At 46.9% G+C, this 27,335-nt stretch overlaps 2 protein-coding genes and 1 pseudogene across 2 annotated transcripts; 1 reads left to right on the top strand and 2 right to left on the bottom strand.

The window, feature by feature from the left end:
- Nucleotides 1–2,401: 2,401 nt before the first annotated feature.
- On the bottom strand, nucleotides 2,402–10,732 carry Arsh (arylsulfatase family member H). The gene is made up of 11 exons (XM_041673570.1): nucleotides 10,630–10,732; nucleotides 7,819–7,849; nucleotides 7,520–7,669; nucleotides 7,122–7,243; nucleotides 6,096–6,221; nucleotides 4,896–5,319; nucleotides 4,573–4,709; nucleotides 3,904–4,038; nucleotides 3,532–3,694; nucleotides 3,293–3,414; nucleotides 2,402–2,754 (listed from the first exon to the last, which is right to left on the bottom strand). Exons 1-11 carry the CDS (start codon nucleotides 10,730–10,732, stop codon nucleotides 2,402–2,404), a joined length of 1,866 nt encoding a protein of 621 aa, XP_041529504.1.
- Nucleotides 10,733–15,439: 4,707 nt separating this feature from the next.
- Nucleotides 15,440–22,179, top strand: LOC121462269 (arylsulfatase L-like). Its single transcript, XM_041673764.1, has 10 exons — nucleotides 15,440–15,467; nucleotides 15,631–15,780; nucleotides 16,184–16,305; nucleotides 17,036–17,158; nucleotides 17,460–17,883; nucleotides 19,004–19,140; nucleotides 19,341–19,475; nucleotides 19,891–20,053; nucleotides 20,751–20,872; nucleotides 21,065–22,179. Exons 1-10 carry the CDS (start codon nucleotides 15,445–15,447, stop codon nucleotides 21,409–21,411), a joined length of 1,746 nt encoding a protein of 581 aa, XP_041529698.1. The 5' UTR covers nucleotides 15,440–15,444; the 3' UTR covers nucleotides 21,412–22,179.
- A 681-nt stretch (nucleotides 22,180–22,860) lies between these two features.
- Nucleotides 22,861–23,799, bottom strand: LOC121462160 (annotated as a pseudogene).
- Nucleotides 23,800–27,335: the final 3,536 nt, after the last annotated feature.

Here is a 27,335-nt window from a genome sequence, read left to right on the forward strand (position 1 = left end):
TGATCCCTTACCCTCCACACATCACCAGTCATCTAAACTCAGCCCAGGAGTAGCAAGTTTTATGTACAGTCCGTGGGGACCCCAATAGACCACCAGTGAGACCGACTCACCAAAATGCAAAAGCAAGGTTAATTGTGTGCACAATACAAGCCTTCAAGGACCTCGTCAAAGCAGCTGGTGCAGCAGAGGCAAGAGGAGGAACTCTGCCCTTCTAGAGGGCATTATTTAAAGGCAAAACCCGAAAAGTTACATTAGCAGGGTGTGGGGCGACCGGCTCAATCCTGATTGGCTTATATGTAGGGACTTTTCAGAAATTTTGCTTTTGAATCTCACCTGTTGCTTGTCAAGTTTTCTTATTGGCTGACCTTCGGGTGGAGACATTCTGTGGTTATCTGTACTTTCCAGATGGCTACCCTGTTACTTTTGCCCCTAGCCATTTCTGAGGACCGGATTTTTTTTTTCTTTCAGAAAATAGCTTACACAATACACAAGATGAAGGCAGAGGACAAAATGGGGGAACTTTGGTTCTTCACTGAGCACATCCCCTGCAGTGCCGTGGGAATCCCCAGAGCAGATATCATGTGGGAACTGCCAGATCAGACTGGATGATGACCATGGGGACACACCCATCATGACCAGGATGTCATATGTGGACCTGCATGGGTTGCCTACCCTCCCGTGTGGCACACCCCCCAACTCCAGGTTCTACCCCTACATGGCAAGCAACATGCTGGTCTTCACACGCTAGATGTCCCCACGCACATAAGCATGCACACTCTGCTCAGAGCTTTCTGACGGGGAGGACAGTAAGCGTGACAATGGCTCCCTACATGGGGTTTTCACTGCATGGGGATGGTTTAAGCATTTGGACCATCCATGCTCCTTCCCACCCTAAAAAGAAATCCTAAATCATTGGGAAATTTCCTCAGGCTGCTCCCAAAATCCCTAGGGCCACAGTGGGGCTTGGGAAGTTGGATGTGATGTCATCTATGACGAAACCGATCTCTAGAGTCCAGTAGGATCTGACAGCAAACTGGTCTAGAGTCTCCTTGGAGGGCACTCAGGCACCTCCCATCATGATTTGCTGCAGGACCCTGGGTCACTCTTTTCACTTCCAGGTTGCTTTTTTAGGGTCACTTGACTGTTTGTTTGTAGCATTTCAGATATGATAACATCATGATGCTGCTTGGTTATTATCTACCATTTGATGTCATGACATTTTTGTTGCCTTCCTGACAGAGACATGATGACATCACAACAGTATTTGGTTAGTCTCTGAGGGCAGATGACTTTATAACGCCGTTCTTTGGCTTAGTATTAGAGACTTGATGGTATCACAATGTGTTTGTGGGAGTGTCCACCATCATCATCTGCATCTCTACCCATAAGTCCCCCTGCATGGGTCAGAAAAAAAGCACAGGTGGCATTTATAACATATGACCATTTATTCTAATTATGACAATTGTATGTTAATTTACTATGTGATACTTTATGCTAATTTATTACAATGACACACAGATCTCTCAATCTGTAGAATCTTCTCTGTTTTCAGGAAAACAGGGAAGACCTGCTGAGGAAACTGAAGCATGGACCTCCTGTGTCATCATGCACAGGGTGGTACCTCAAATATTTTGAGGGATAAATGATGGACAAGAAGTACCATGTGAGCACCCACTATCAGAGAGCATTGCATGAAGATCACTCTGCTTTCAGGGAATACCAAGTGAGAAACACCTTGCTCAGGGAGTACCAACTGAGGAGCACCCTGCTCTCATGGTGCATCAGGTAAGGAGCTCCCCAGCAGTCAAGAAGTACTATGTGAAGAGCATCCCACTTTCAGGAAGGATTGTGTGAAGAACAACCTGCTGTCATTGAGCACAATGGGAGAAGCACCCATGTGGTAAGCGCCAAGAGTCAGTGATCACTCTGTAAGGAGCACGACCGCTATCAGGGAGAACTGTGTAAGGAACACCCCTGCATCAGTGAGCACCGCGTGGGGAGCATGGTGTTCTCCATGAGCACGGTGTGAGGACAATCCCTCTTGGCAAGCGCTGTGGGGAGCATCCAGTTGTCAGTGAACATTGTTGGGGAGCACAGATTCTCAGGGAGCACCATGTGGTGAGCAGGCCGCCATCATAAGCACACGTAAGGGGTACCTCAAGGTCAGTGAGCAGTGTGAGAAGCATCAGTAATGGTAGAGCACCATGCTGGGAGCACCCTGCCATCAGTGAGTACCTCATGGGGATCATCCTGCCATCATGGAGCACTGCATGGGGAAGCACTCCTCCATCAGGGAGCACCACGTGGGACGTACACCACCCTCAGTGAGCTCTGTGTGGCAAGCACATTGCCATCACGAAGCACTTCATGGGAAGCACCTGGCCCTTGGTGAGAATCGTGCTCATGCATCCTCCCCCGTGCAGCCGCAGAGGGGGAAAGCGGCACCGCAGCAAGGCTGCAGCCAGGGCTTCCAGAGGGCGTTGAAGACAGAGAGCTGGCGGGGCGCGGGAGTAATGGTGGCTCGATGCTTCCTCATAGCCACTGACATCTTGCCGAGCACTGTCTCGAACAGCGCTTCGTTGTCGGGGTTCAGCGGCCGTGACTCTGCAGGGTCTCGAGAGATGTCAAAGAGCAGGGGTGGGTCGTGGTGGGTGACATCACCAGAGCATGTGCACACACTACCGCCGTGGCAGCTGTCCGAGCCCTCCGGGGAGACATTGGGAGTGACATAATGGGCCTTCCACACAGTGTTGCCTGCACAGGGGAAGAACCACATGACAAAGCAACTCCGTGGATTTCCTTTCATGTGACTCTGTGACTGTCATGGAGGAGGACCCCAGGGAACATGCTCCACAGTGGGGAAAGGCAAGACTAGGTAACATCATTGTGAGGAGACCTTTGACCAGAACAGATTGTGCTAAGGTCATGGGACAGTCATCTGAAGATACTTTCAGAGGCTTCTTCCTGATCCACTTACTCTCTCTCACTTCCTCATCCTCTGCATTTCCCCTCCCTTCTCCACAACTGAACTTCCTTACCCCTTCCTCTTCCATTTACCCTTCACTTCCTCCCAACTTCCTTTTCCCCTTCTCATCACTTCTGGTATCCCCCTCTTCCTCTTCCACACCTGCTTCCTCTTCTAGTTCCACTTTCTACTCCTCTTCCCATTTCCCTCCTACTTTTTCCTCTTCCTGTCCCTTTTCCATTTCTCTTCCTCTTCCTACTTCCTCTTGTTTCCTCCTCATCACCTTTGCCCCCCACTTCCTCTTCTAACTTTTCTGTCTCCACTTACAGTCCCTCTGGTGCCACCGTACGCTGTGCAGGAAAATGCCACAATAGTGGAACAGGAACTCATGGTCCGAGTGCTGCACATGGCCCTCCAGCAATGGCATCAGGTTCTGGCCATCAATCACTCTTTGTGCAGGAAAAAGAGGAAGTCAGTGGGAGGGAAAGGGGCGGAATTTCAGTGCAAATTCTCCCCTGCCAATCATCCCTCAGGCCCTGCCCACACACAGCCCAGTCCCTCATCACCTGTCCTGAGGGAGGATCCCGCCACCCACGTGACTTAGTGTGGGGAGCAGGTCCATGAGGCTCGTGGGCTCCTCGATGACTCGTCCTGCCTCCAGCACTGTAGGCCACCTGAAGATGCCAGGCACACGCACTCCGCCCTCCCAGCCACCCATGCCACTGCCTCCTGTCATATGACCAGCGTGAAAATGGGTAGGTGAGAGGGCTGAGTGAGAGCGAGGTTACTACTGCCCATTCCTGGGTCCCGGGTTCAAATCCTGCATCCTACCCCACCTTGGGGAGGTACGGAGGAGGGGAGCACAGTAGCACAGGTGGCCTTTGACCTCCACACAGAGCCTGGTGGGACAGTAGTGCATTTTGGGAGCTCTCACTCACCCCTGTAGACCCCATTCCAGCCACCAGCTCGGACCCCGCCCTCCTCGGCCTCCAGGCGGCCACCATTGTCTGATGTGAAGTAAACCAGGGTCTGATTGGTCAGGCGCTCGCGGTCCAGGGCAGCAAGGACTTTCCCTGGGGGGAGGAGATGGGGGACAGGGGTATGTGGACAGTGTGTGAGCCTAATGTGAGTGCATGGGGTAGAGCCAAGGGTGGGGGCAGGACCAAGGGAGAGCATGAGGGCACGGGCAGGGCTTCAGGTGAGCACATGTGGTGGAGTGGGGCATCGGTGGTCATATGAGGTGGGGGCGTGGCCTAGCTTGTGCATGTAGGTAAGGGGCCTCCCTACAATGAGGTAGGCAGCAGTGGGGCCCTACAATGAGCACATGGGGCAGGAGTGGGGCCTGCAGTGAGCACCCTCAGTGTCAGCCAGGATGTGGGCACTGCGGGTCCTTGGATCACATGGGATAATATCATATCTGATTATTGAACAAGTTACTTCCAATGATGTCAAATGACAATATGGTGCTATCACTCAGATAACAGGATGCTTCATCATTAAATCATGTCATGACATCACCAGCTGACGTTGCAGACATCTGGGCAATCATATTTACTTCACGAACTCTTTACATATGCGATTTCTGCACTCAGTCATGTGACACTCACCCACCATCCAGTCTAGCTCCTCCACATTGTCCCCGTATGCCCCAAACTTGCTGCGACCCACGAAATTTCCACGTGTAGGCAGCGGCGTGTGCACATGTAGGAAGGACAGGAACAGCAGGAATGGGCTGCGCTTGTGCCTGTGACAGGAATTCAGGGGGGTCACATGTCCACTCCAGACACCCCACAGCCCTTCTGCCAGTCATTTCCGAGGATAAGCCCTCAACTAGCCCACGTCAATCATCCCTCAGAATACTTCCACAGAGTTCCCATGTCAATCACCCCTCAAGACCTGCCCCCAGCCCTTCTGTCAGACATAAAGTCACCTGTCGATGAAGGCAAGCGCCTCGCTCAGCATCAACCCTGCCGCCCGTGCCTCATCAGCTGGCTGCTGGATGACATCATGGTCACGCATGATTATGCAGTTCCACCTGCGCACGAAGCCATAGCTGCTAAACCAGGACAGGAAGAAGAGTGCAGCCAGGAATCCAGAAGTGGCCATGAGCATCCAAGGGACAGGAAACCAGCCTGCCAGGCGGGGCACCAACAGCAGGAAGGGGAGGGTGGCCAGCACTGCTGATGTCACCCACAACTGGATACGCAGCCTGCGATGCACTTCCGGCCAGGCACCAGCACTGCAGTCTCCCAGCAGTCCCAGTGGCATCCCGTAGAAGAAGTCAAAGCCGTGGTTGAGCGGGTGTGCACAGTGGTCGCCACGAGATGCACAGCTCATACCCAGGTGCCACTTACCTGCGTGGGCGGGACGGGTGGCAGGGTGACGACATTGGCATGTCATTATGTTGACATCACACCCTTGTGTCTGTCCGCTTTTCACATATTCTAGGCCTGAACCATTTTCAGTGGAAAATACAGCCTGAGGAACACTGGAAGCCCCCTCTACTCTGGGCGGCACCTCCCTCCATGCCAGGACTCCAGCATGAATCCATCACTCTGCAGTAGACTGCACATATCAGGTGACCAGCTGACTTCCCCTTGGTGCAGGGCTGTCAGGAGGTGTGGGTGTTGATGACTGACAGGTGTCAATTATCGGGCACCCTGGTGTCATTTTTGTCAGGAAGTCCCACTCCCTAAGTTCCACCTGGCCACACAAACTACGACACCCCTGATCCCCCTTCACCTATGACCCCTCACCCCTTCTCACTATGACCTCTCCTCACCTCTGATCTCTTCCCCTTCTTCCTCACTCCTTCCTTCTCTGACCTGTGACCCTTTGCCCCTCAATTATGAACCACTCACCTCCTTCACCTCTCTCTGTTCTGACCTATGACTCCTTCCCCAGGACGTGTGACCCCTCACCTATGACCCTCCCTTTCCTCACCCTCCTCTCTGACCTGTGACCTATGACCCCCCTCCCCACCTCATCTCTTCCATCTGTGACATGTGACTCTTGACTCCTCCTTTCCTCCTCTGACCAGTGACCCCTTCCCCTCCCACCACTGACCCCTTACCTCTCACCCATGACCCCTTCCCTTTAGAACCCTCCCCTCTCCTCTCTGAGCCCTGACCTATGAGTCCTGTGCGGTATCCCCTGTGTTGCAGCATCTTGGCGAAAGTCGTTTCATTGCTTGGGAGTCCGCCCGACCCGCCCAGCCACATGACATCACGGTACACGTTGTTGGGTGACGCCATGCCTGGGGGAGCAGAGGTCAGGGGGTCACGGCACTGCCATCTGAAACTGTACCCTCAGGACACTATCATGACATCAGCACCACAGGACAATGATATCAGCACTCTCAGGAGGATATCATGACATCAGCACACCCACATCCCATCATGACTGTAAGTCCCGGTCTCTGGCCTCCATCCCTGTGCCCGCCAAACCTTGACCCCTCCCCCAGTCTATTTAAACTGCTCCCTGGAAAGTCCCGTTGTGCTGTCGTGCCCCATCACCCCCACCCCGAATCTCATTAAAACCTGGATATCCTTTACTTCAGCTTGTTGTGATTTGGCTTAATTGGGATTTTTGCTTCGGCAGAAAGTTCAGTATCTTGATGTCAGTACTCTTATGCTGTCATGATGTCAGCACCCCAAAGACAATGAGCAACATCATGACGTCGGCACCCCTTTGATTTCCCACTACAGGAAACAGAGGGGTCACCATGATGATATGGAAGTATATTTACTCATATGTAAATTTATTTAAGTGCCAATTAGCATATATTATTGAGAAATCAGCCAAGGAACACTGTCTTTGTAGACGCAGTGCATGTTGGGTAAGGAGCCAGTAATAACATCTGAGCACTCAGGGTGGTGCATGCTGGGTAGCTGGCAGCCGTGATGACGTCAGGCATACGTGGCATCCACCTGAGCCCATGGGGTGGTACATGATGGGTAGCAGGCTGACTGCCGGGATGTCATGCACACCGAACAGTATGCACGAGGTGATGCGTGTTGGGTATGGGGCTGCCTGCAATGACTTCAGGCACATGTGGCAGTGCATACTGGGTAGTGTCCTGTCCACCTGAGTGCACATAGCAGTGCATGCTGGTTAGGGGATTGTCCTTGGTGACGTCGGGTCACGTGACACTCACCTGAGCGCACAGGGTATCGCCCTGTGAGGAAAGCTGCACGGCTTGGTGAACAAACAGATGCAGCTGCCAGGTGCTGTGTGAGCATCACGCCCTCGCTCGCCAGACGGTCAATGTTTGGAGTACTGAGGGGGGTTCAGAGGGAGGTCATACGCTGGGGGTGGGGTTAGGAGAGGTCATGGTATCAACGTGTTACTCCCCAAGCTATGAATCAAGACTGACAGCTAGGGAGAGTGGTGGTGTTCCTGTATCACTGCCCACATCAGAGTCACATGGGCTGCACGTGACTTCTGTGACCATACTCTTCTGTGGGCAAACTTGGGCTTCTGCAAGATGGCTGCCGCCACTGTGGGGGAGATATCACTGGAAAAAGGTGGGGGCTGAGATGTGACTCAGTTTACCTGATAGAGGTGTTCCCGTAGCAGCCTAGGTCCCCCACGCCAAGGTCATCGGCCATGAGCAGCACAATGTTGGGGCGGGAGTTCCGAGTCACAAACTCACCACGTGTGTCTGCAAAAGCAAAGCAGAGGAACAGCCACAGGCAGAGGGTCCTGGAGAAAGGTGGGAGCAGCTTCAGTGTCAATCACTCCATGGAACATTCTTATTATTCCATATCCTCCAAGTTTCAGTGACGCCCAAGCTCACCCATTCAATCATCCCTCATACATGCCCACACACAGGAAATTGTGTGTCCTCTCACCGTGTGCTTTGCGGTTGCATCTTCTTCTGTACTAGAAAGAAAAGCACAAAAATAAATTTAAAAATATAAGTGCGATCACTTGTCACCTGCATGTGACCTGGCTGTGTCATCATGCTGACAACATTCTGATAGACTTTAAGGTCAACAGGACCGCCAGGGTGGGGCTTATTTCATGCCAAGTGGGAGATATTTCTCAGGTTTACAGGAAAAGACATGACTTTTAATTGCAGCTCATTATGTGACCTGTTTCCCAGCAAGTGGCAGTAGTTGGAGACAGGGCCACTTAGAAAAGGTAGAGCCTAGATGGTAATTGTAAGCCCCAGTCTCTGGCCTCCATCTTTGGAGGCCCTGTCGCTGTGCCCACCCAGAGGATGGTCAAGACGCAAAAATCTTGACCACGCCCTCAGTCTATTTAAACTGCTTCCCTGGAAAGTTTCCTGGTGGTCTCTTTCCTCATGTCCCCCCTGCGGGGGTCGCATTTGCGGCTTCCCAGTTCCCCCTTGGGTCCACCTGAGAGAGCAGGAATCCCATTAAACCTGGATATTTCTAATTTGGCTTATTGTGATTTAACTTGATTGGGATTTCTGCATTAGCAGAGAGCTCACATTAGGAAAAATTCCTAACAGTAATTATGTGCATTTCCTTCAAAGGGACACGGGAAGTGGTCTCTTTACTTCCTGTGCACTGTGATGTCAGCAGCTGGGTGTCAGCATGTGCTCCCATAATGCCCCACTCCATCCACCCCCTGCTCCCATGAAACCCTGCTCCTCTCCATCTTCCCATGTTGCTCGTCTCCATCCTGTGCTCCAATGATGCCCTGCTGTCCCACAGTCTCCCACAGTGCTCTGGAGGGCAATCTCAACATATACCTCCCTCCTGTCATTTAGAAAGAAATGGTTCACATTTATAACAAAAATTCAAACAGAAGGGAAGTGAGTGTCACTGCCCAACCCATTGCAAGGCATGCTGGCATAGCAGGGAATTACACAGTGGAGAAAAAGGAGAACACGTCCCTAATGTCACCCACTCTGACGCTTCCACAGACTCCTATGCAGTATCCCTATGGAACTCTGAAGCCATTTCTGACAACCCTGTCTCAGCAGTAATGCTCCCCCCTCCCCTGGGAACCAAGGACCTAACAATTGCCCACGCACGTACTGAAATGTGGGGAACTTTCCATCAGCTCCCTGAGTACTTGTGAATGTTCTCCAAATAGAGCTCAGTTATTGAATAGGGGCAAGATAACCCTTAGGTGTTGACTCAGTTAACAACTACACATGCACATACTACTTGATGTTTTGACTCAGTCCCTGGGAAAGGGGCAAAGTGACCCTCAGATGTTTCCCCTTACTTCATGTGATCTGACAATCACTCTCCAGTCAATTATTGGTAATAACCCTTTTAAATAAGCCAATCATAATAGTTAAAGAACAACCTCTAGACACCTCTTGCTTCTGTGGTTTTTCCCTTTAAAAATAGCCTGTACCAGCCATGTTGGGTCTTTCTAGCCTCCCGAATGCTGAAAGACCCTGTCATGACAGAATTAATAAAATGCTCATGCTATTATGTCAGCTGTGGTGTGAGAGATAGTCTCTGGGGGATGACTCTTCCTCGGTGATTGGACTCTAGGGTCCAATATCCCTTACCCCACCCCAGGTCACAGACCCTCACTTAAGCATGAGCCCATAGAGACAAAGGAAGAAGACCCTGTGCACACACAGCAAAGGATGTGGGATATCTTGGGCTAAAACCATTATAACTGCTGATTCTTTATTATTTTCCAGAATACCAGGGGCCCAGAGGCCCAGGTGAATGCATAGACTCTCTTATCAGTTCCTGAAATTTGATAAATAGGCCCATGGCTTCATTAAAAACAATTCCAGGGTTGGTAGGGGCAGAATTGTGAGCAGTATTTATACTTCCAGGGTCTTTGATATCACAGTGTTACCTCAGTCACCCCAATTACTTAGACATGGCTGTTTTATAGTAATTGTGTGATGTGTCGGGAGTCTGAGTTGCTAGTGATCAAGGATGAAGTTCAAAGGGAACTTGGGCAGTTGTTAAATTTTTCATCACTCCCTGTGGCCTCAATTACATAGCCAACCAGGCAGGGTTGGGCAGGGTCAATAAGAAAACATGGGGTTTGTTGGGCCTGCCTGATGTCACATGAAAACTACTTGACTTTCTGTGATTCCCTCACATTATCGTAGGAGAATGTTCAGACAGAGAAACAGAAATTTACATACTCCTGTCAATAAAATATATGACATTTTCATCATAACCTGGACACCAGTCACTCCTGTCAATCAAACTCCCATCATGACCCAGACCCCAGTCATCCCTGTCAATCAACACAGGTGATTTCCCAACATGACCCAGACCACATTCACCCCTTTAAATCAAACACTCACTTCCATCATGACCCAGACTCAAGTCACTCCTGTCAATCGAACAACATTTCCAATCATGACCTGAACCCAGCCACAGCTGTGAAACAAACACACATCGTTTTCCACCATGACCTGGACTCCAGTTACAGCTGTTAATCAAATGTACCTCATTTGCTATCATGACTGAACCCAGTCACACTTGTCAATCAAACACACCATTTCTTATCATGACAGACAGATGGGGGGGACAGATAGCTCCTGCTCCTGAGCAGACAACACTCCTGAAACACCCTCAACAGCTATCACATTCTCCCCCCAATCCTGGGGTCCCCCCTGCTCAAGAGCCACAGAGAACCATTGACCCTCTTCCCCCACCCCAGCAGTGTGATAATAAACTGAATAACCAACAGACAGCACTCACCCTGAGCTCCTGCTGCGGCTCCTATGTGGGGACACAGTCCTTTCCCATCAGACAGGGACACTGGCTGAGCCTCATTAGCATATCTGGTTATGTCTGCCCTCATTAGCATAATTAAATATCCTACTGTCACATTAGCATAATTAAGTATCTCTGATCTCATTACCATAATTACATACTAATTAGGGTGTCTGGCCTCAGCAACCTCCCCTTCCAGATTCTTTAAAAGAGAGTTTTAATGATAACTTGGGAAGAATGAAGCTGGGGATACACAGAGGTCAAACCACTGGCCTCACAGGAACTCAGCTACCCACATGTCAGTCAGCATCATGGAGGACTTTCAGCCAGAATTAATGAAGAATAAATGGCGAGGGGCCTGATGCATGCTAGAAGGGGCCTGGAACATGATGAGATGGACCTGAGTATGATAGGAGGTGCCTGATGCATGCTGGGAGTGCTTTGTGTATTATAGGAGGGGCCTGGTACAGGTTGCGAGGGGCCTGATGCATGATGGGAGTAATTTGTGTCTTATAGGAGGGGCCTGGTACAGGTTGGGAGGAGCCTGATGCATGATGGAAGGGACTTAGGTATTATGGGATGTGCCTGTGTATTATGAGAGGGGCCTTGCTTTACAGGAGGGGCCTGGTGCATGCTAGGAGGGGCCTGGTGCAAGATGGGATGGGCCTGGGTATTATGGGTGAGGCCTGTACATTATGGGAAGGTCTATGTTTTTTGGGCAGGGCCTGGTGCATTACTGGAAGGGCCCTGTGTATTATGGAAGAGGCCTGGTGCATGCTAGTAGTTTATGCATGATGGAATGGGCCTGCGTATGATTTTTCTTGAGATCAAGAGAGTGTGATGGATTAAAATGTCATATTTACAATTCCTAAAAGACTTTCCTTTTCTCACATAATCAACTTGTAAGAGGTGGGGCACACTTGTAGGAAATGGTGGGTGTGCACAAGGCTAACCTACTGGCTGTCGCCGACTGAAACATGAGAAACCACTGCTACTTTCAGGGTTATTTTTATGCTTCAGTGTCTAATACACATTAAGTCTGTGTATTATAGTTATCTTTTTGGTACTTTCTAACTTGAACATGAAGAGATTTATTAGAACTGACACAAATACAAAAAGCAGTAGGAAATAAGGAATAGAGTAACAATGTCTGGGAGACTTGAAAGACAACAAGGAAAGAAGACGTGGGGGGGGGGGGGGGAGTAGAGAGAGTCCTAGGTCCAGGAGAACTTTCTGTAAAGAACATTAAGGTGCCAGTTAGAGTCTGACCTGTCCCTTTACACATTTTATTGAAAGTTTATGTAAAAGGAATTCACCTTTAAGTAGGTTTTGCTGAGAAAGTCAGCCTGGTGACATTTTTCCAAGCTTACAAGTTTTAACATTGAATTTTTCAATGTAAAAGCATAGGCGAATTTACATCTTTGGCAGTGAACAGAACATCTTCCTCCCACAATTAGTTCCCATTTCAGCATCACCAGCATCTGTGCATCACTATTATTTCAAAATATAGATGCCTTTACTGTTCAAATGCAGTTGTAAATCACACCCAAACTGCTGATTTCATGTTTCTTTCATATTTAGTTGCATTTGTAAACATCTATCAACCAAAAAGTCTGATATTCCTAAATACCCTATTGCCTTCTTCTCTCGGGGCAAATCTGAGTTTGAAGAGCACCTGGCAAAATGGCTAAGCGCCTGTGTATTATGGGAGGGACCTGGGGCATGCTGGGCTATTCCCGCAGTTGCTGTGCACAGTTGGGTTCCTACATGTTCAGCTACTGTCCCAGTATCACTGTTATGCCTGTGTCATGGCACCCCCAAACAGACCACCACAGAGTCGGTATCCGATGCAAACACACTGGGGTTTACTGATTACAAGTTAGCTAAAGCCGACACTCCCCAGAGGCTTCAGGGTAACGGGATTTTAAAGGGAAAAGCCACAAGGCAGGGGGACACAAGTCTTAGCGTTTGGGGATTGGGTAAAAGTATACAACTTTTGAATTAGTTGTTTCGGGTATAGGGGAATGCTCTTTGGACTGGAGAGGGAGGGGGAGAGGAGTGGGGGGAGGGGGAGAAGGGTGGGAGGAGGGCGAGGGAAATGGGAGGCTGAGGGGAGGCGGAAACTTTTTTTCTTTTTTTTTTCCTTTTCTCAATAAAAAAAAAATTAAAAAAAAAAACAGACAAAATAGCAATTAATAGAGTACCGACAAGGACGTTTGAAGCAAGCAGACATAAACCAATGTTGTTTGTACACCCTGGTGAGGTCACTTTGACCAGGGCTGGCAGTTTCTTGGGAATGTTTATGACTTTGCTGGGCTGCATTCACCCTCCCCAGCCGCCTAGTTAGTTCTGGTCTAAAATAGAGTTCTTTGTCAAAAGCAGTTTGTTCTGCTCCTTCACCACCAAGCTAACTTGTACAGATCACCTTAAGGAACTCAGGTGGCCCTGCAGCTCCTGCTGGTCTAACCTCCTCCCAGGTAGCAATTTCTACAGAAACTTGTAGCATCCAAGGTTGGAGCGGCTGAGAGGGGCGGGAATTTCCCAAAATAAAGTTAAATTACGCAAGAATCTCTACTGCTCAGGCCTGTCTGGGAGGAAGACCGGTTCCAGCCGGATTCGTTCGACCCTGCCCAACCAGACAGACGGGTTCCTCCCGGGTGGGTGGGTGTTGGGTGGGGGGGGGGGGTGGGAAACGGACGGACACCGAGGAGAGGTTAGAACCGGCTGAAACCGGCTGGCTCCTGATGCTCCGCACTTACGGTGAGTCTGGGTGGGAGGCGGAGGGGCAGGAGGAGGGGACTTTACCCGCGCGGACAGACGGCCTCGTCGTGGGGTGGGGAGGGATATCCACGGCCGTCGGCGCAAAAAGCAGAGTGGGGAGAGGGAGGACAGAGGAGAAAGTTCGTCCCTCCCCCACCCTCTGGAGAAAAAACAAAAAAAATCAAAGGGTCCTTTTTGGTCATATGGGAGGGCCAGCACAGCCAGTTCCGCAGGTCTGTGTGGAAACCTTCGGGTGAAAATGTTGGTTGACAAAACAAAACAAAACAAAAAAAAGAGTTAGTTTTGCAGAAAAAGTTTGGAGGGAGACCGGAGAGATGACGAGTTGGGAAAATAAGCTGAATTAAGACGGATGAGAATAAAAAACTGAATTAGGAAATGAAGCTCATTAAGAATGAAAAATGGAAATTTTTTAAATTAAGAATTAAGTTAAAGAAGAAATACAGACAGAAGTAAAATTTGAAAGCACACTGAAGCGAAATTAAATTAGAAACAAAATTAAATGCAAAGTTAAAAAAAAAAAAACAGAACACTGCTTGTTGGGCCGGTGTGTGGCACCCATCCCAGCATGGCATGTATGGAAAAAATAGGTAAATAAACAGAAGAGGAGGGAACATGCGTCAGAACATGATTTCTATGAATTTTTGACAGAGCAAGATGTGAGGTGATGCTTTCAACCAAACACAAGATACTCAACACTTTTAGAATGTTAAATATTTAAAAAATGGTTTTTAAAAGTGAATATTTTTCATGACTCCATCAAACTATCGTCCAAACCTGCGGGCCCTGGCACAATCCCAACCTTGCAGCAGGACAGGAAAATCCTCAGGAATCGAAATATTTGCACACGGCGGTTTAGAGGGCACTGATGATGATTCAACTGAGTGATGAAATTTATCTTTAAATTCAGTTTCAACCGAAGCTAAAAATGGATGAATGGTGGGTCTCTCTCATAATACACAGGCTCCTCCCACAACAAACAGGTCCCTCCCCTAACACACAGGCCATTCCCATAATACACAGGTCATTTCTATAATGTGCAGGTCCCTCCCATAATGCACAGGTCCCTCCCATAACACACAGGCCATTCCCATAATGCACAGGCCTCTCCCACAATGCATAGCCCATTTTCATAATGCACAGGCTTCTCCTAGAATGCACCAGGCCCTTTCCCAGCATATATCATGCCCCTCCAATAATATACAGACCCCTTCCTGCATTCACCAGACCTCTCCAATAAGAAAGTCTCCTCCCAGCATGCACCAGGCCCCTGCCAGAATTCACCAGGCCCCTGGGACCACACACTACACCCAGCTTGCAACAGTCCTATTCCATAATAACAGGCCCCTCCCAGCATGTGCCATGCCCCTCCTATAATACACAGGCCCCTCCCAGCATGCATCAGGTCCCTTGTAAAATACACGGGCCCTTCCCAGCATGAAGCAGGTCTCACCCATAATACACAGGTCTCCCCCAGCAGGAACCAGGGCCCTTCCCAGCATGCTCCAGGCCCTTCCCCTATTTCCAGTTTCCTGCTATCAGGTCTCCAACAGTGTACTCTCCCCCAACAGTTTCCTGACCAGCATGGCTGAAATACCTACTCTAGAAAGGGTCACAGTAATGATGTCACAGGTGCTTCCTTAGGGGCATGGGCAAGTGAGCAGCACATGGGGTGATTGACAGTTCTGTCACTTTTCACTACCCATTATTCCCTGGAAAGTGTCTCAGTGAGGGACTTGCCACCTCACAGGGGCCTGTGGGCCTGTCCTGAAGTATGATTGGCACAGGACGACTGTGGGCATGTCCTGAGGGATGATTGACAGGAACGCTGTGGCCCTGTCCTGAAGGATGAGTGACTTGGTAGGTCTATGGGCATGTCCTGAGGGATGATTGACAGGAAGGCTGTGGGCAGTACCATTACTCAGGCAGGTAGAGGGGCAGGGACTGTGCAGGTGTCCTTCCTGTCACATGCTCACTTGTCATGTGTTTACTTCTCACAGGAACCCTTAGGCTGAAAGTGTCATGCCACATTACCTGTGTACCTGGTAAGAGAATCTCCCAGCAGTCCTTGTTGTGAAAACGTAATTGATTGACAACTTATAATTATTTGTAAATTAATCCTGTATACATCCATCGTGGCCATGTAGCTCCTCAGTATGTGATGGCGTCAGTGCTCCCTGCCTCGGTGATGTGACACTTGTGTTTCAGGAATTACCTTGCCACTCTACTGGGTGTATTCTTGGGCCTGAAGCTGGTCAGAGGCCTGGACGTGTCACAGTCTCGACCCAACTTCCTCCTGCTCCTGGCAGACGACCTGGGCATCGGGGACCTCGGCTGCTATGGCAACAGCACCATCAGGTAAGGAGAGGGAAGGGCTGTGCTACCTCCACACCAGGATACCCATAATACTCCTTACCATGGTATCCATAATATTCCTCACCAGGATACTTATAATGCTCTTTATTTTGGTACCCATAATACTTCTCACAGCATGGTACCTATAATACTCACAGCATGTTACCCATAATAATCCTAACCTTTATAATACATCAGGATATATGCCCTTCCCATGATACCTAGCTCTAGGCACTGATTCACTTTGGCGGGGAGGGGGGGGGGGTCAGCTCTGAATTTCCTATGATGCCTAGCACCAGGTAGTGACAGCAACAGCAGGCTGACTATGCCCAGCAAGACTGACATCAGGATCACATGGGTGTGTGTGGCCCACCCTCATGCCATGACACACACCCCTCCCCCACAGGACCCCGAACATTGACCGACTTGCAGAAGGTGGCGTGAGGCTCACACAGCACCTGGCAGCCGAGGCCGTATGCACGCCAAGCAGGGCCGCCTTCCTCACTGGAAGATACCCCATCCGCACAGGTGGGCAAGCCTGAATGCCTGACCCCTGAAGTCACTGTCCCCTAGGGATTCACTGGTGATGTCACTTCCTCCACTAGTCCACATCCCTAAGTACCCTCAATAGTCCATTGAGCAATGATTCCATGCACCTTCCCACTGATATCACGTCCTCATACCAGACCTCACTGATGATGTAACTTCCTCCAACTAGGCACATGGGATGATACCACTTCCTTCCACTAGACCCCACTGCTGACATCACTTCCCCCACCTGGTCCCGCTGTTCCCATTAGGCTATTGATGTCACTTCCCTTGTTCTGCCCCCACTGGTGACTCCCCTAGGCCTGAATCCTAAATCCTCCTATTGACCTCTGACTTCTTCCATGGATGATCCCATTGTTGACATCACTTCCTCTGTCATGCCCCACTGATGATGTCTTTGTCCAATGTCCAATGATATCACTTCTCATTAGGCCCCATTCCTGAGTTCCTCCCACTGACCTCTGTGTCCGTCTATGTATGAACCCACTGCTGATTTCACTTTCTCTCACTATGCCCCACTGATGACATCGCTTCCTCCTAGATAGGACTCTTAAGTTTCTCTATGAGAAGCATAGCCAGGGGCATCCTGGGAGCTATAGCAGGCAGGGCCAGGGGCTTGCTGGGAGCTGTGGGAGCAGGGCCAAATCCTACTGTGTGCCCAAGTCCTACTGTGTGCACGTCCTTTTAACTCATCTTCCTTCTGGTGCAGGCATGACTTCTGGTAATGGCCACCGTGTCCTCCAGTGGGCAGCGGGTGCTGGCGGCCTTCCTGCTGAGGAGATCACATTCGCGAAAATCCTGAAGGAGCAAGGCTATGTCACAGGCCTCATTGGTGTGTTCTCCTACATTATAGGATAGTGATGTAATTTGATGTGGCCTGGATTGGGGTGTAGGTGTTGGTGACATCTGTCCTGGGCAGGTGGTGATGTCATCATACCTGGAGCTGATGATGGTGACATCATCTGACATGAGTGAGTGATGATGCTACCTGACTCTGAGTGGGGGTGAGGTCATCTGGCGTAGACTGAGTGGCAACGTCATGTGATGTGAAGTGAGTGGTGATGGCACTGGACCAACAGCACCTGTCCCATTTATCATGCTTTGTGGTTTCCTCTCCTCCACCCCACCACCAGGGAAATGGCACCTGGGTCTGAACTGTCACTCTTCCTCTGACCACTGCCACCACCCTCTGAGTCATGGATTTCAGTACTTCCTGGGGATGCCACTGGGCATGATGGGGGACTGCTCCGGGACAGAGCCTTCAGAAAAGCGTGTGACGCTACAACGCCGCCTGTACCTGTGCAGCCAGGCATCTGCATTAGCAGCACTCACCCTGGTTTCAGGGAGGCTCACGGGGCTCCTCCGTGCACCACGGTGGCTGCTAGTCCTCATCCTGGCTGCTGCAGCCACCATGTTTGCTGCTTCACGTCATGTTGGTGACCTCATCATATATGCTGATTGTTTCCTCATGAGGAACCACACTGTGACCCAGCAGCCCCTGCACCTGGAGCGGGTCACTGGCCTCATGCTCCGGGAGGCAGAGACCTTCCTGCAGAGGTGAGTGGCCCAGGGTATGGTGCTCCTACCCCTGCCCTCCCATGAGAGCCATCAAAAGGTATCTATCAAAAGGCAGTGCATGGTGGGAAATCCCTGACCCCTCCCTCCACCTTTTCCCCCAACCCCTTCCTTCCTCCCTCCTCCCTCTCTCTCCTGTGGTGCTCTGTGAGCTGTTGACGTCATGTGGCAGGAGAGTGGGTGCCCAAAGGTGACATTATTCACATGGAATTGGCTAGCTGTACACTCAAGTTTGAAGTAGACTTACAGGAACTGGGTGAGGAAAAAAATTGATAACCTGCTTGGTGGGGTGTCTCCAACCATTGGCTGCTGAAACATAAGCAGAGGTAGGGGATGGTGGGTGTGACAACAGCTTTGATGTAGAGCTGGGGACACGTGATTTGTAGATAAAGAAGTGGGTGATTGGTATTGGTTTCTTGGTTTATTGATTGGTGGAGACTAGAGAAAGCAGAGATAAGCAAGTGGGTGACTGATGGGAGAGTCATGGATGGGTAACCAATGACGAATATTGAGGGACTAGCTGACAGCTAATACAGAAATGCAGTTACTAATAGATAGATGATAGATCAATACACACACAAGACAGATATGTGATTGACAGGTCTGTAAAGGATGATTGATAGATGATAGATACAGATTGACTGACAGATACAGGATTGATTTATAGGTATATGATTGACAAATGGATATAAATATAGATTGATTGAGAGATATATGATTGACAGACAATAGATACAGACTGACAGACACATGATTGAGTGACACATGATAGGTAAAGATTGATTGACAGGTAAATGATTGATTGATAGATAATGGGTAAAGATTGAAAGAAACGTGATTGACAGATGACTAGTAGATGACAGATGGTTGATGGGCAGACAGAAAGATGGGACAGAAAAACCACTGCTGATGTCAGCAGGCAACAGGCGGAAATGACTGAGACCTAGAGGTAGGACTTCAGGAAATCGGCAGGGAAGTTGGTCAGAGGCAGTGATGTGTGATGTCATTGAAAAGAGGAGGGACTGTCATAGTTATCATTTTCCCATGGGCGGTGACATCAGCACCTCACTCCCCCCATGATGTCACCGCCCCCCCCTCCCAGGAACAAGCACCACCCCTTCTTGCTGTTTGTATCCTTCCTGCATGTGCACGTCCCCCTTGTGACCACTGCAGGCTTCCGGGGGCGGAGTAAGCATGGGCTGTATGGGGACAATGTGGAGGAGATGGACTGGATGGTAGGTGAGTATCGGGCATAGCATGGTTGCTGGGTCTGATGGGAATGTCCTGTTTTACATATTTCCCTGATTCCTCCTGCCCCCACCCCATGTGTGGATCCCAGGGCCTGATAGGAATGCTGTGCATCACCATTTTCCCTGGGTCGACATGCCCCCTCTCCCATGGTCCCACATGTCCCCAGTCACACATGTTCATCGTCGCAGGACGGATCCTGGACGCCTTGGACCGGGAAAGGCTGACAGACAATACGCTCGTATACTTTGCATCTGACCACGGTGGCTCCCTGGAGTCTCGTGTGGGTCACATGCAGCTTGGTGGCTGGAACGGGGTATACAGAGGTGAGCTCGGTACTCTCCCCAGCCTTGAGCTGTGTTCCCATACATCCCTTGGTTGGTGGTCCTGTCTCTCTCTCCCATGATCCTTCACCCCCCCCCCCACCGCAAGCTTCTGGTTACTCAGGTGAAATATATCCTTGTATGGTATCCCCTCCTTTCCTCACTACCTCCTTCACTCTTCTCCCCACTTCTGGTTCCCTGGGGTGACAGGTGTCCTTTGCTGCTGGCCTGGTCCCTCCCTCCCAGGGGCCTTCACTCTCTTCCTCCACTTCCTGTTCCTGGGTGTCCTGGAGTTGTGTACTTGTCTCAACCACCCTCATTCTCTCCCCTTCCATTTTTTGCCACTTCCTATTCCCACCAACTTCAGTCTCTAACCTGACTTCTGGTTCCTAGCCTTACTCCAGTCCTTCCCTCACAGGTGGCAAAGGCATGGGCGGCTGGGAGGGTGGCATCCGCGTTCCTGGTATCTTCCGCTGGCCTGGGGTGCTGCCCGCAGGGCGGGTTGTGGATGAGCCCACGAGCATGATGGATGTGTTCCCCACCGTGGTCCTCCTGGGGGGCGGGACTGAGCCAAGGGACAGGTGAGCAATGACATCACACCAGAAATGAGCCTGAGTGACAGCTGCTGTCACAAGTGTGTGGGGCAGGGGCTGGGCTGAGCAGGGTTAGCATTAACATCATATCGGAAGTGAGCTTGGGTGACAGGTGGCTGAGTGACAGCTGCTGTCACATGAATTCAGGGTTTGGGAGGTGTTTAGCAGGCCAAGCACAAGGACTGGTGAGCAATGATTTCACACCAGAAGTGGGCCTGGGTAACAGCTGCTGTTATATATGAGCAGATAGGGTAGAGAGGAGGAGGATTGAGAGACAGATTAGCACAGACATCACACAGGAAGTGATTCTGAGTGACAGTGGCTATTACATGGGCAGTGGGAGAAGGAAGCCATGAAACCAGTGAGCAATGATATCACAACGGAAGTCAGTAACAGCTGTTGTGATGGTGCAGGGCGGGTGTGGGGCAGAAGGGTGCATGAGCAATGATGTCACTCCAGAAATATACTGGAGTTTCAGGTGGGGCTGTTACATGGTATGGTGGGGGGCAAGGCTGCAGAGGACTTGAGTGACAGGTGCAGTGTCATGTGATACAATACAGGGGTGGGATAGCAGAGAGCTTAAGGTACAATACATGGGTGGAATAGCAGAGAGGCCGTAGGGCCACCATATTGGCATTGTGGAACACCTGTTTGATTGACAGCCAATGTGTCACCGACCCCCCAGGGTGATTGATGGGCGGAACCTGCTGCCCCTTCTGCGTGGGGAGACCCCACACTCTGACCATGAGTTCCTGCTGCACTACTGTGAAGTGTTCCTGCATGCTGCGCGCTGGGTGCAGCGCGACCGTAAGTTCACAAATAACCCCTCCCTCTGGGGAGTACTTTCAGATCAGAGTGACCATGGGTTAGGCTTTCCTTTTGGCATCCGTGGGTCAATAAAATCTCTCTTAGAGATGTATACTATTCCCCTCCCCCAAGTAGACTTGTGTCTCTTCATCACTGGTATTGGCAGCTGTCAATCATCCATTTGACTGGCAGGAGGAAGAGTCTGGAAGGTTCACTTCATGACCCCGAACTTCCACCCAGAAGGGGCCGGCGCCTGCTATGGCAGCGCAGTGTGCCCATGCATCGGGGATGTGACAGAGCATGACCCGCCTCTGCTCTTTGACCTCTCCACGGACCCGGGTGAGACCCGCCCACTGAAGCCTGACTCAGAACCCGAGTTCCACACTGTCGTGGGGAAACTGAAGCAGGAGGCAGCTCAGCAGTGGCATTCACTAAGCCAGATCCACCAGCAGCTGGGCTCCATCTACAACATCTGGCGTCCATGGCTGCAGCCATTCTGCGGGGAGTTCCCAAACTATGGGTGTGACCTCGAGGAGTGACACCCACATTACCCTGGCATGGGACTGAGAGGCAGGGCCCCACATGTCTATCATCTCCAGAACCAGAAGTTATGTTTATCCTAATGCATTATAGGTGTGGGTGCAAGGAGTTCTTTGGGTGAGGTGCAATGTGGGTGCTAGTATAGGGTGTTCCACTAGTGTGGATATGACCTCGAGGATTGACACTCCATACAAGACATCCTTGTGAGTCTGGGGTAGGGCTCACATGTCCATCACCTTTAGGATTGGATATTAAGGCCATCACATGCTTTGTGGGTACTGGTGTAGGGTTATCCACTTGTGTAGGTGTGACCATGAAGAATGACACCCATGTGACACCCACTGGAGACATAGGGGCGAGGTTGAGGTTATGACTGCTAGGAGTGGTGTTCACATGATGCCATGAGGGGCTGAGGGATGATGGGACTTCACCTGTCCATCAGTGTCAGAACTGAACATTATGTCCATAGTAATGCATTGTTGTTGGGTGTTTCTGCAGATTTATGTAGGTGGTTTGACTCAGGAGTGTTAACAGCTAGTTTTGATCTGCCTTGTCTCTAGTACCTTCTGAAGTCTTATCTGAAAGTTTCCTAGGGGTGCAAAATCTATGCAAAATTTGGATTGGGAAAAAATCTAGCAAACCATGACATTCCTTGATGGAACATTTGCATTTGTCATTGTCCCTTTGAGAAGCTTAGATAAGATGTTTTGGGATATGGAAATCAACTTTTTAAAGGTGTAAATTGGATAACAATAAAAATGCCCTTGTCTATGGGAAAGGTCTCAGTCTGTGCCTGATTCCCCTTACAGTTGAAAAGGTTAAAATCATTCTTAAGGTGCCTCTGCTTCTTCTTTCCATGAACCCATACCCAATCTTCAATATTTGACATCCAACACAGAGCTTGAAGAAAAACAGAAGATTCCTTGCAGTGAGGAGGCCACTAGTTAGTTCCCAGCCACTTAGCCCCAAAATAATCACATAGAAACTGTATTATTTAGATCACTGCATGGCCTCTTAGCTCTAGCTTTTAATTGGCTAACTCTTACATATAAATTTAACCCATTTCTATTAATATGTGTATCACCACATGTCTGAGGCTACCAGTAGCAAATACTCAACTTCCAAAAGTTTATTTTGTATGATTAGATAATGAATATGATAGTTGAAACAGAAATCAGAATATTCTGACCTGAATAACCATGTGGGTCACCTTTATTTCTAAGCTGAGACAGAGTAATAAATTAGTGCTGAATAGGTATTAGAGATAAAAAAAATAAGAGCTATAACAGTAGTACAATCCTAACCTAGATTGTGTTAGGTTTCTCCATTCTATGGTTCTTATTTCTACTTCCTTCAAGGCCACCTCATAAATGACAGCTGTTTTATTCTTCATGGTATAAATGTTCTAAATGAAGTCATCTAAAATGTACATTTAATTCTTTTCAGATTTAAAAAGAAATATATTTGTCTTCTGAATGAATTTTTCTATTTAACAATTCCCTAATATCATCTTTCATTTGAGCATTTCTCAAGGTATAGATTAAAGGGTTTAACATGGGAGTTATCTTTCTGTAGAACACAGCAACTGACTTATCAATAGGTAAAGTAGTTGCAGGTCTCATGTATACAAATATGGAGGGCAAGAAGAATAATACAACCACTATGATGTGGGAAATACAAGTGGAGAAGACTTTGAGTCTCCCATCTGCACTGTGGTTTCTTAATGAGTACAGGATAACTGTGTAGGAGCCCAGAAGAAGTAGAAATGTTAATAGACAGATAAACCCACTGTTGGCAGCAACAAAGAGCCCCAGAATATGGGTATCAGTGCAGACCAGTTCAAGCAGAGGGTTAAGATCACACATAAAGTGTTCTATGACATTAGGGCCACAGAAAGGTAAATCAATAATGAAGAGGATTTGTATGATTCCATGAAGAAACCCTCCCATCCATGAAAACCCCACTAGCAGGTTACAAACTACTCTGTTCATGATGGTTGTATAGTGCAGGGGCTTGCAGATGGCCACATAGCGATCATAAGCTATTGCAGTAAGCAGGATGACTTCAGCAGCTGCAAAGAAATGCTCTCCAAAGACTTGGGTCATTCATCCATTGAATTGAATAATCTTTTTTTCATGAGGCGAATCAAAAATCAGTTTAGGGTTATTGACAGAAGAATAGCAGGCATCAATAAAGGAGAGATAGGCAAGGAATAAGTACATAGGGGACCTTACCAATTGACTGTGTGTAATGGTGACAAGAATTAGCAAATTTCCAATCACAGAGACAATGTAGATGACCAAAAACACAGCAAATACAATTTTCTGCATGTTTTGGTTCTGTGAGAGCCCCAGAAGAACAAACTCAGTTACATTCCTCTTTTCCATTGACTTCTTTGGATAGTTAATCATATTTCCAGAAAAAAATAATGTATCCTCAACTTCATTTAATTTTGGCATTTTCATAATTAACATTTAAATGCTGCTCAATTGTAAAATTTTTTGAATATTGTTCATGTTGTTTTTCACATACAAAAAATATTTTTTTATGCTTTGTCTTATTCAAACTGACTCCTGGATGACTAGATGAAGATGACTGCACAGAGTATAAACATAAAGAACTTCTGTAAATGAAGCTGGAGGTGAAGAGATTCAAGTAGTTGGAGGATCAAATAATGGCCACCGATGTGAAGCTAAATATTTCTGTTCTTACTTATGAAATAAGAAACCATAAAAGGTAATTGAAAATATAACTTGCAAACTAACAAGTCATTAGTCTAAGAGGAAACTCGGGATACCAATATAGTAAACTGACTGTCGGTGCCTTGAAAGAAACAGAATTGAGTTCACTTCTCCATCAAATCCAGGTAAAGAAGCTTAGGTATTAGACTATTTGTCAAGTTTTCTTTACATTGCTTGATAAAGATATTTTACTTTGCAAAAAAAAACAAATACAAATAAGTTATGATTCAATATTTTTCATACAAATTACCAGGATCTAAAAAAATTGCTTTATTTACTTTTCTAAAATAACTACAAATAAACAATTAAAGTGACTCATTGATGAATATAAAGAAGGTCAGGGTAATAGTCAAAGCTATTTGATAAAGAAATAAATGATTGCTATAAAATAATGCATAGTAAGTCACAGTATATATGAAAGAATTGTAATAGCTATAATAAAGTATTTCTTCTATGTATTGTACATTGTTCCTCATTTTTAAATACACATTCTATGTAGCTGCTGCTATTTATCTATTTTAGAAGTAAAGGAATGATGGATAAAACCATGTATAAGTTCAATGTCAATATCAAATAAATTCACAAAGTCTACTGTCTCCTAGTAGTAGTTTCTTATAGGTATTTGTTTATTTAATCCCATTTAAATAAATTTTCTGGTAAATCACAATATTTTCTACAATTTTTATAGTTATTTTTACAATTTTATATATTTAGATGTAATTATATATTGTATGATTCTAATTATATAACAATTTAATAATTATATAATATAACACTAGAGAAGTTAATGTTTCTATGCTAGAAATCAGGAAAAAGATGACCTTGACTATTATTCTTACTTAATTTCATCTCTCAATTTTTTAACAAATATTGTTACTAAAATTGTTATCACCAAGCTCACTAATTGTCATTTTATACAAATATTAGTCTATAATTTGTTCTGAATATGCTTATAACACTTCATTGCATTTCACATGATTTTGGTGACAACTTTATATAACCAATTTTGTCATTGAACATGTAGATAATACATGACATACTTACATTCCAAGTACAAAGAAATGCATGCTACTGGACTCTTGAAATTGTTCCTTTATCTTGGTCTAATTTAAGCTCACTTTTACCTAACATCATTATAAAATGGGATCCCAGAATTATTTGGTATTATTAAGAACTATTGCAGCAGGGGGTAAAATATCCATTCAAGAATTGAAAGGAACAAGTAAGAAGCCAGCTCTCTCTCCTGTCTCTCCTCTCATTTTATATTCATTTCCTCGTACCTCATGAAGCTGCTTCATCATCTGTATATAAAGTGAAACCTGCCTTATAATTTCCTGTGAGAATTGGTTAAAATAGAGAAACCACCATTGTCGCATAATGGTGACAAGCATAAGGCTTCAAGTTATTTTTTAAAGTTGTGTATACATAACAGATAAGCTTAAGTGGTGGGCAAAAACATGAAGAAACATTTGACCCTGTCATGAACTGAAGAAGAGTCATCCCTAACCGTAATTTCTAAGAAGTCACAGAGCTGGATCTCACAGTGAGTTGTCTGTGTTTGTATTAAAATCAAGAACTTAATAATAATGCAATTAATACTAATCTTTTGAACTAATGAGTGAGAGGCTCAACTAATCATTTTTATCATCATGATTTATTTTGATTATAATAGAAATTTCAAAAGGCAAAATATTTCATAAAATAGATAGGTTTGTCTTATTATTGCAAGTTTCAACAGTGGCTTCAAGTCACAGAAATAGTGATCAATCTCATTGGGACCACAGAAGGGTAAACTCAATGCCTGAAATATCTGAGCTAAAGAATGCACACATGATACCACACAGACTATGGACACCAGCGTCCCACAGACCTGGCGGCTCATGATGGTCGCGTAGTGAAGAGGCTTACAGAGGGCGACATAGTGGTCAACAGCCATGAGGATGAGAATGAAGACCTCTAGGGAGCCAAATAAATGGAAAGTAAACACTTGTATTAAGCACTCACTAAAAGAGATAGTGGCCTCCTTCGTAAGTGAATCCACAATGGTTCTAGGTGCAACAGTTGTAGAGAAGCAGGTGTCAGACAAGGATAAGTAGAACGGGAAGTAGTACGTGGGACTCCCAAGTGCCTGACTTGTCTTGATGGTAGCAATGATCAGCAAGTTACCCACTAATGTCCCCATATAAAAGAACAGGAAAATGGCAAGCACTATGTTCTTCCATCTGGGGTCCTGTGTTAAGCCAAGGAAAAGAAAATTGGTCACATTGATACTCAGCTGTATGGCTCATGAATGAGAACGAAAGTGTTTAAAATGTGTCATCTGCAAAAGATAAACTAATTTTAACAAGTAGTATGACATAGTTAAAATAAACTTATTTCTGACAGGAGAGATGGCTCAGCGGTTAAGATCACTGCCTGTTCTTCTAAAGGTCCTGAGTTCAATTCCCAGCACCCACATGGTGGCTCACAACCATCTGTAATGAGGTCTGGTCAGCAGGCATACAAACAGACAAAATACTGTATACATAATAAATAAATATTTAAAAAAATAAACTTATTTCTTTCCTATAATTATATATTCTACTTCTTGATTATTAAATTGCTATTCCCAATCTCTGTCTTCAGTTTCAAGATCTTTATTAGTGTCACAGAAGCTCATGAAATAAACACTTTTTCTACAGTACTATCTATATATAAACTCACTGACTTTAGCATGGTTCTGATTAAATTTGCACTTCAATTAATATAAAATGAAGTAATATATACTTTCCTTTTTTATTTAATTAATTGTTCATGGGCAAAACTTTTGATGGGGTATGATTTTTATAATCTATTTTTCTTATTTTGAATAGAGTTCTAGTCCAATATTTTTTAAAAAATATATAAATGTCTAATCAAGCTACTCACTATTGGGTATTAATGATAAAAGCATAACAAAATTTATGGTTGATCTCCAGCAAGAATTCAAACCACAGGGAAGCAAATGTTGATATCTGAATTTCAAAATTGTGACTAAAGTCTTCCTGCTTAAAATTTTTATATAAAATGAAAAATGAACATGAAGACATGAGGTGGTCTTTCAAGACCAAATTATGAAGAAAAACTCACTCCAATAAATACTAATGATTTACAGTTTCATTGACTATATAGCTTTTGGTTTGTTTATCACCAATCTATATATT

This window comes from Microtus oregoni, unplaced genomic scaffold, assembly GCF_018167655.1.
Source record: "Microtus oregoni isolate MIOR12 unplaced genomic scaffold, Mior012 000024F_ref0000369, whole genome shotgun sequence".
Taxonomy (NCBI): domain Eukaryota; kingdom Metazoa; phylum Chordata; class Mammalia; order Rodentia; family Cricetidae; genus Microtus; species Microtus oregoni.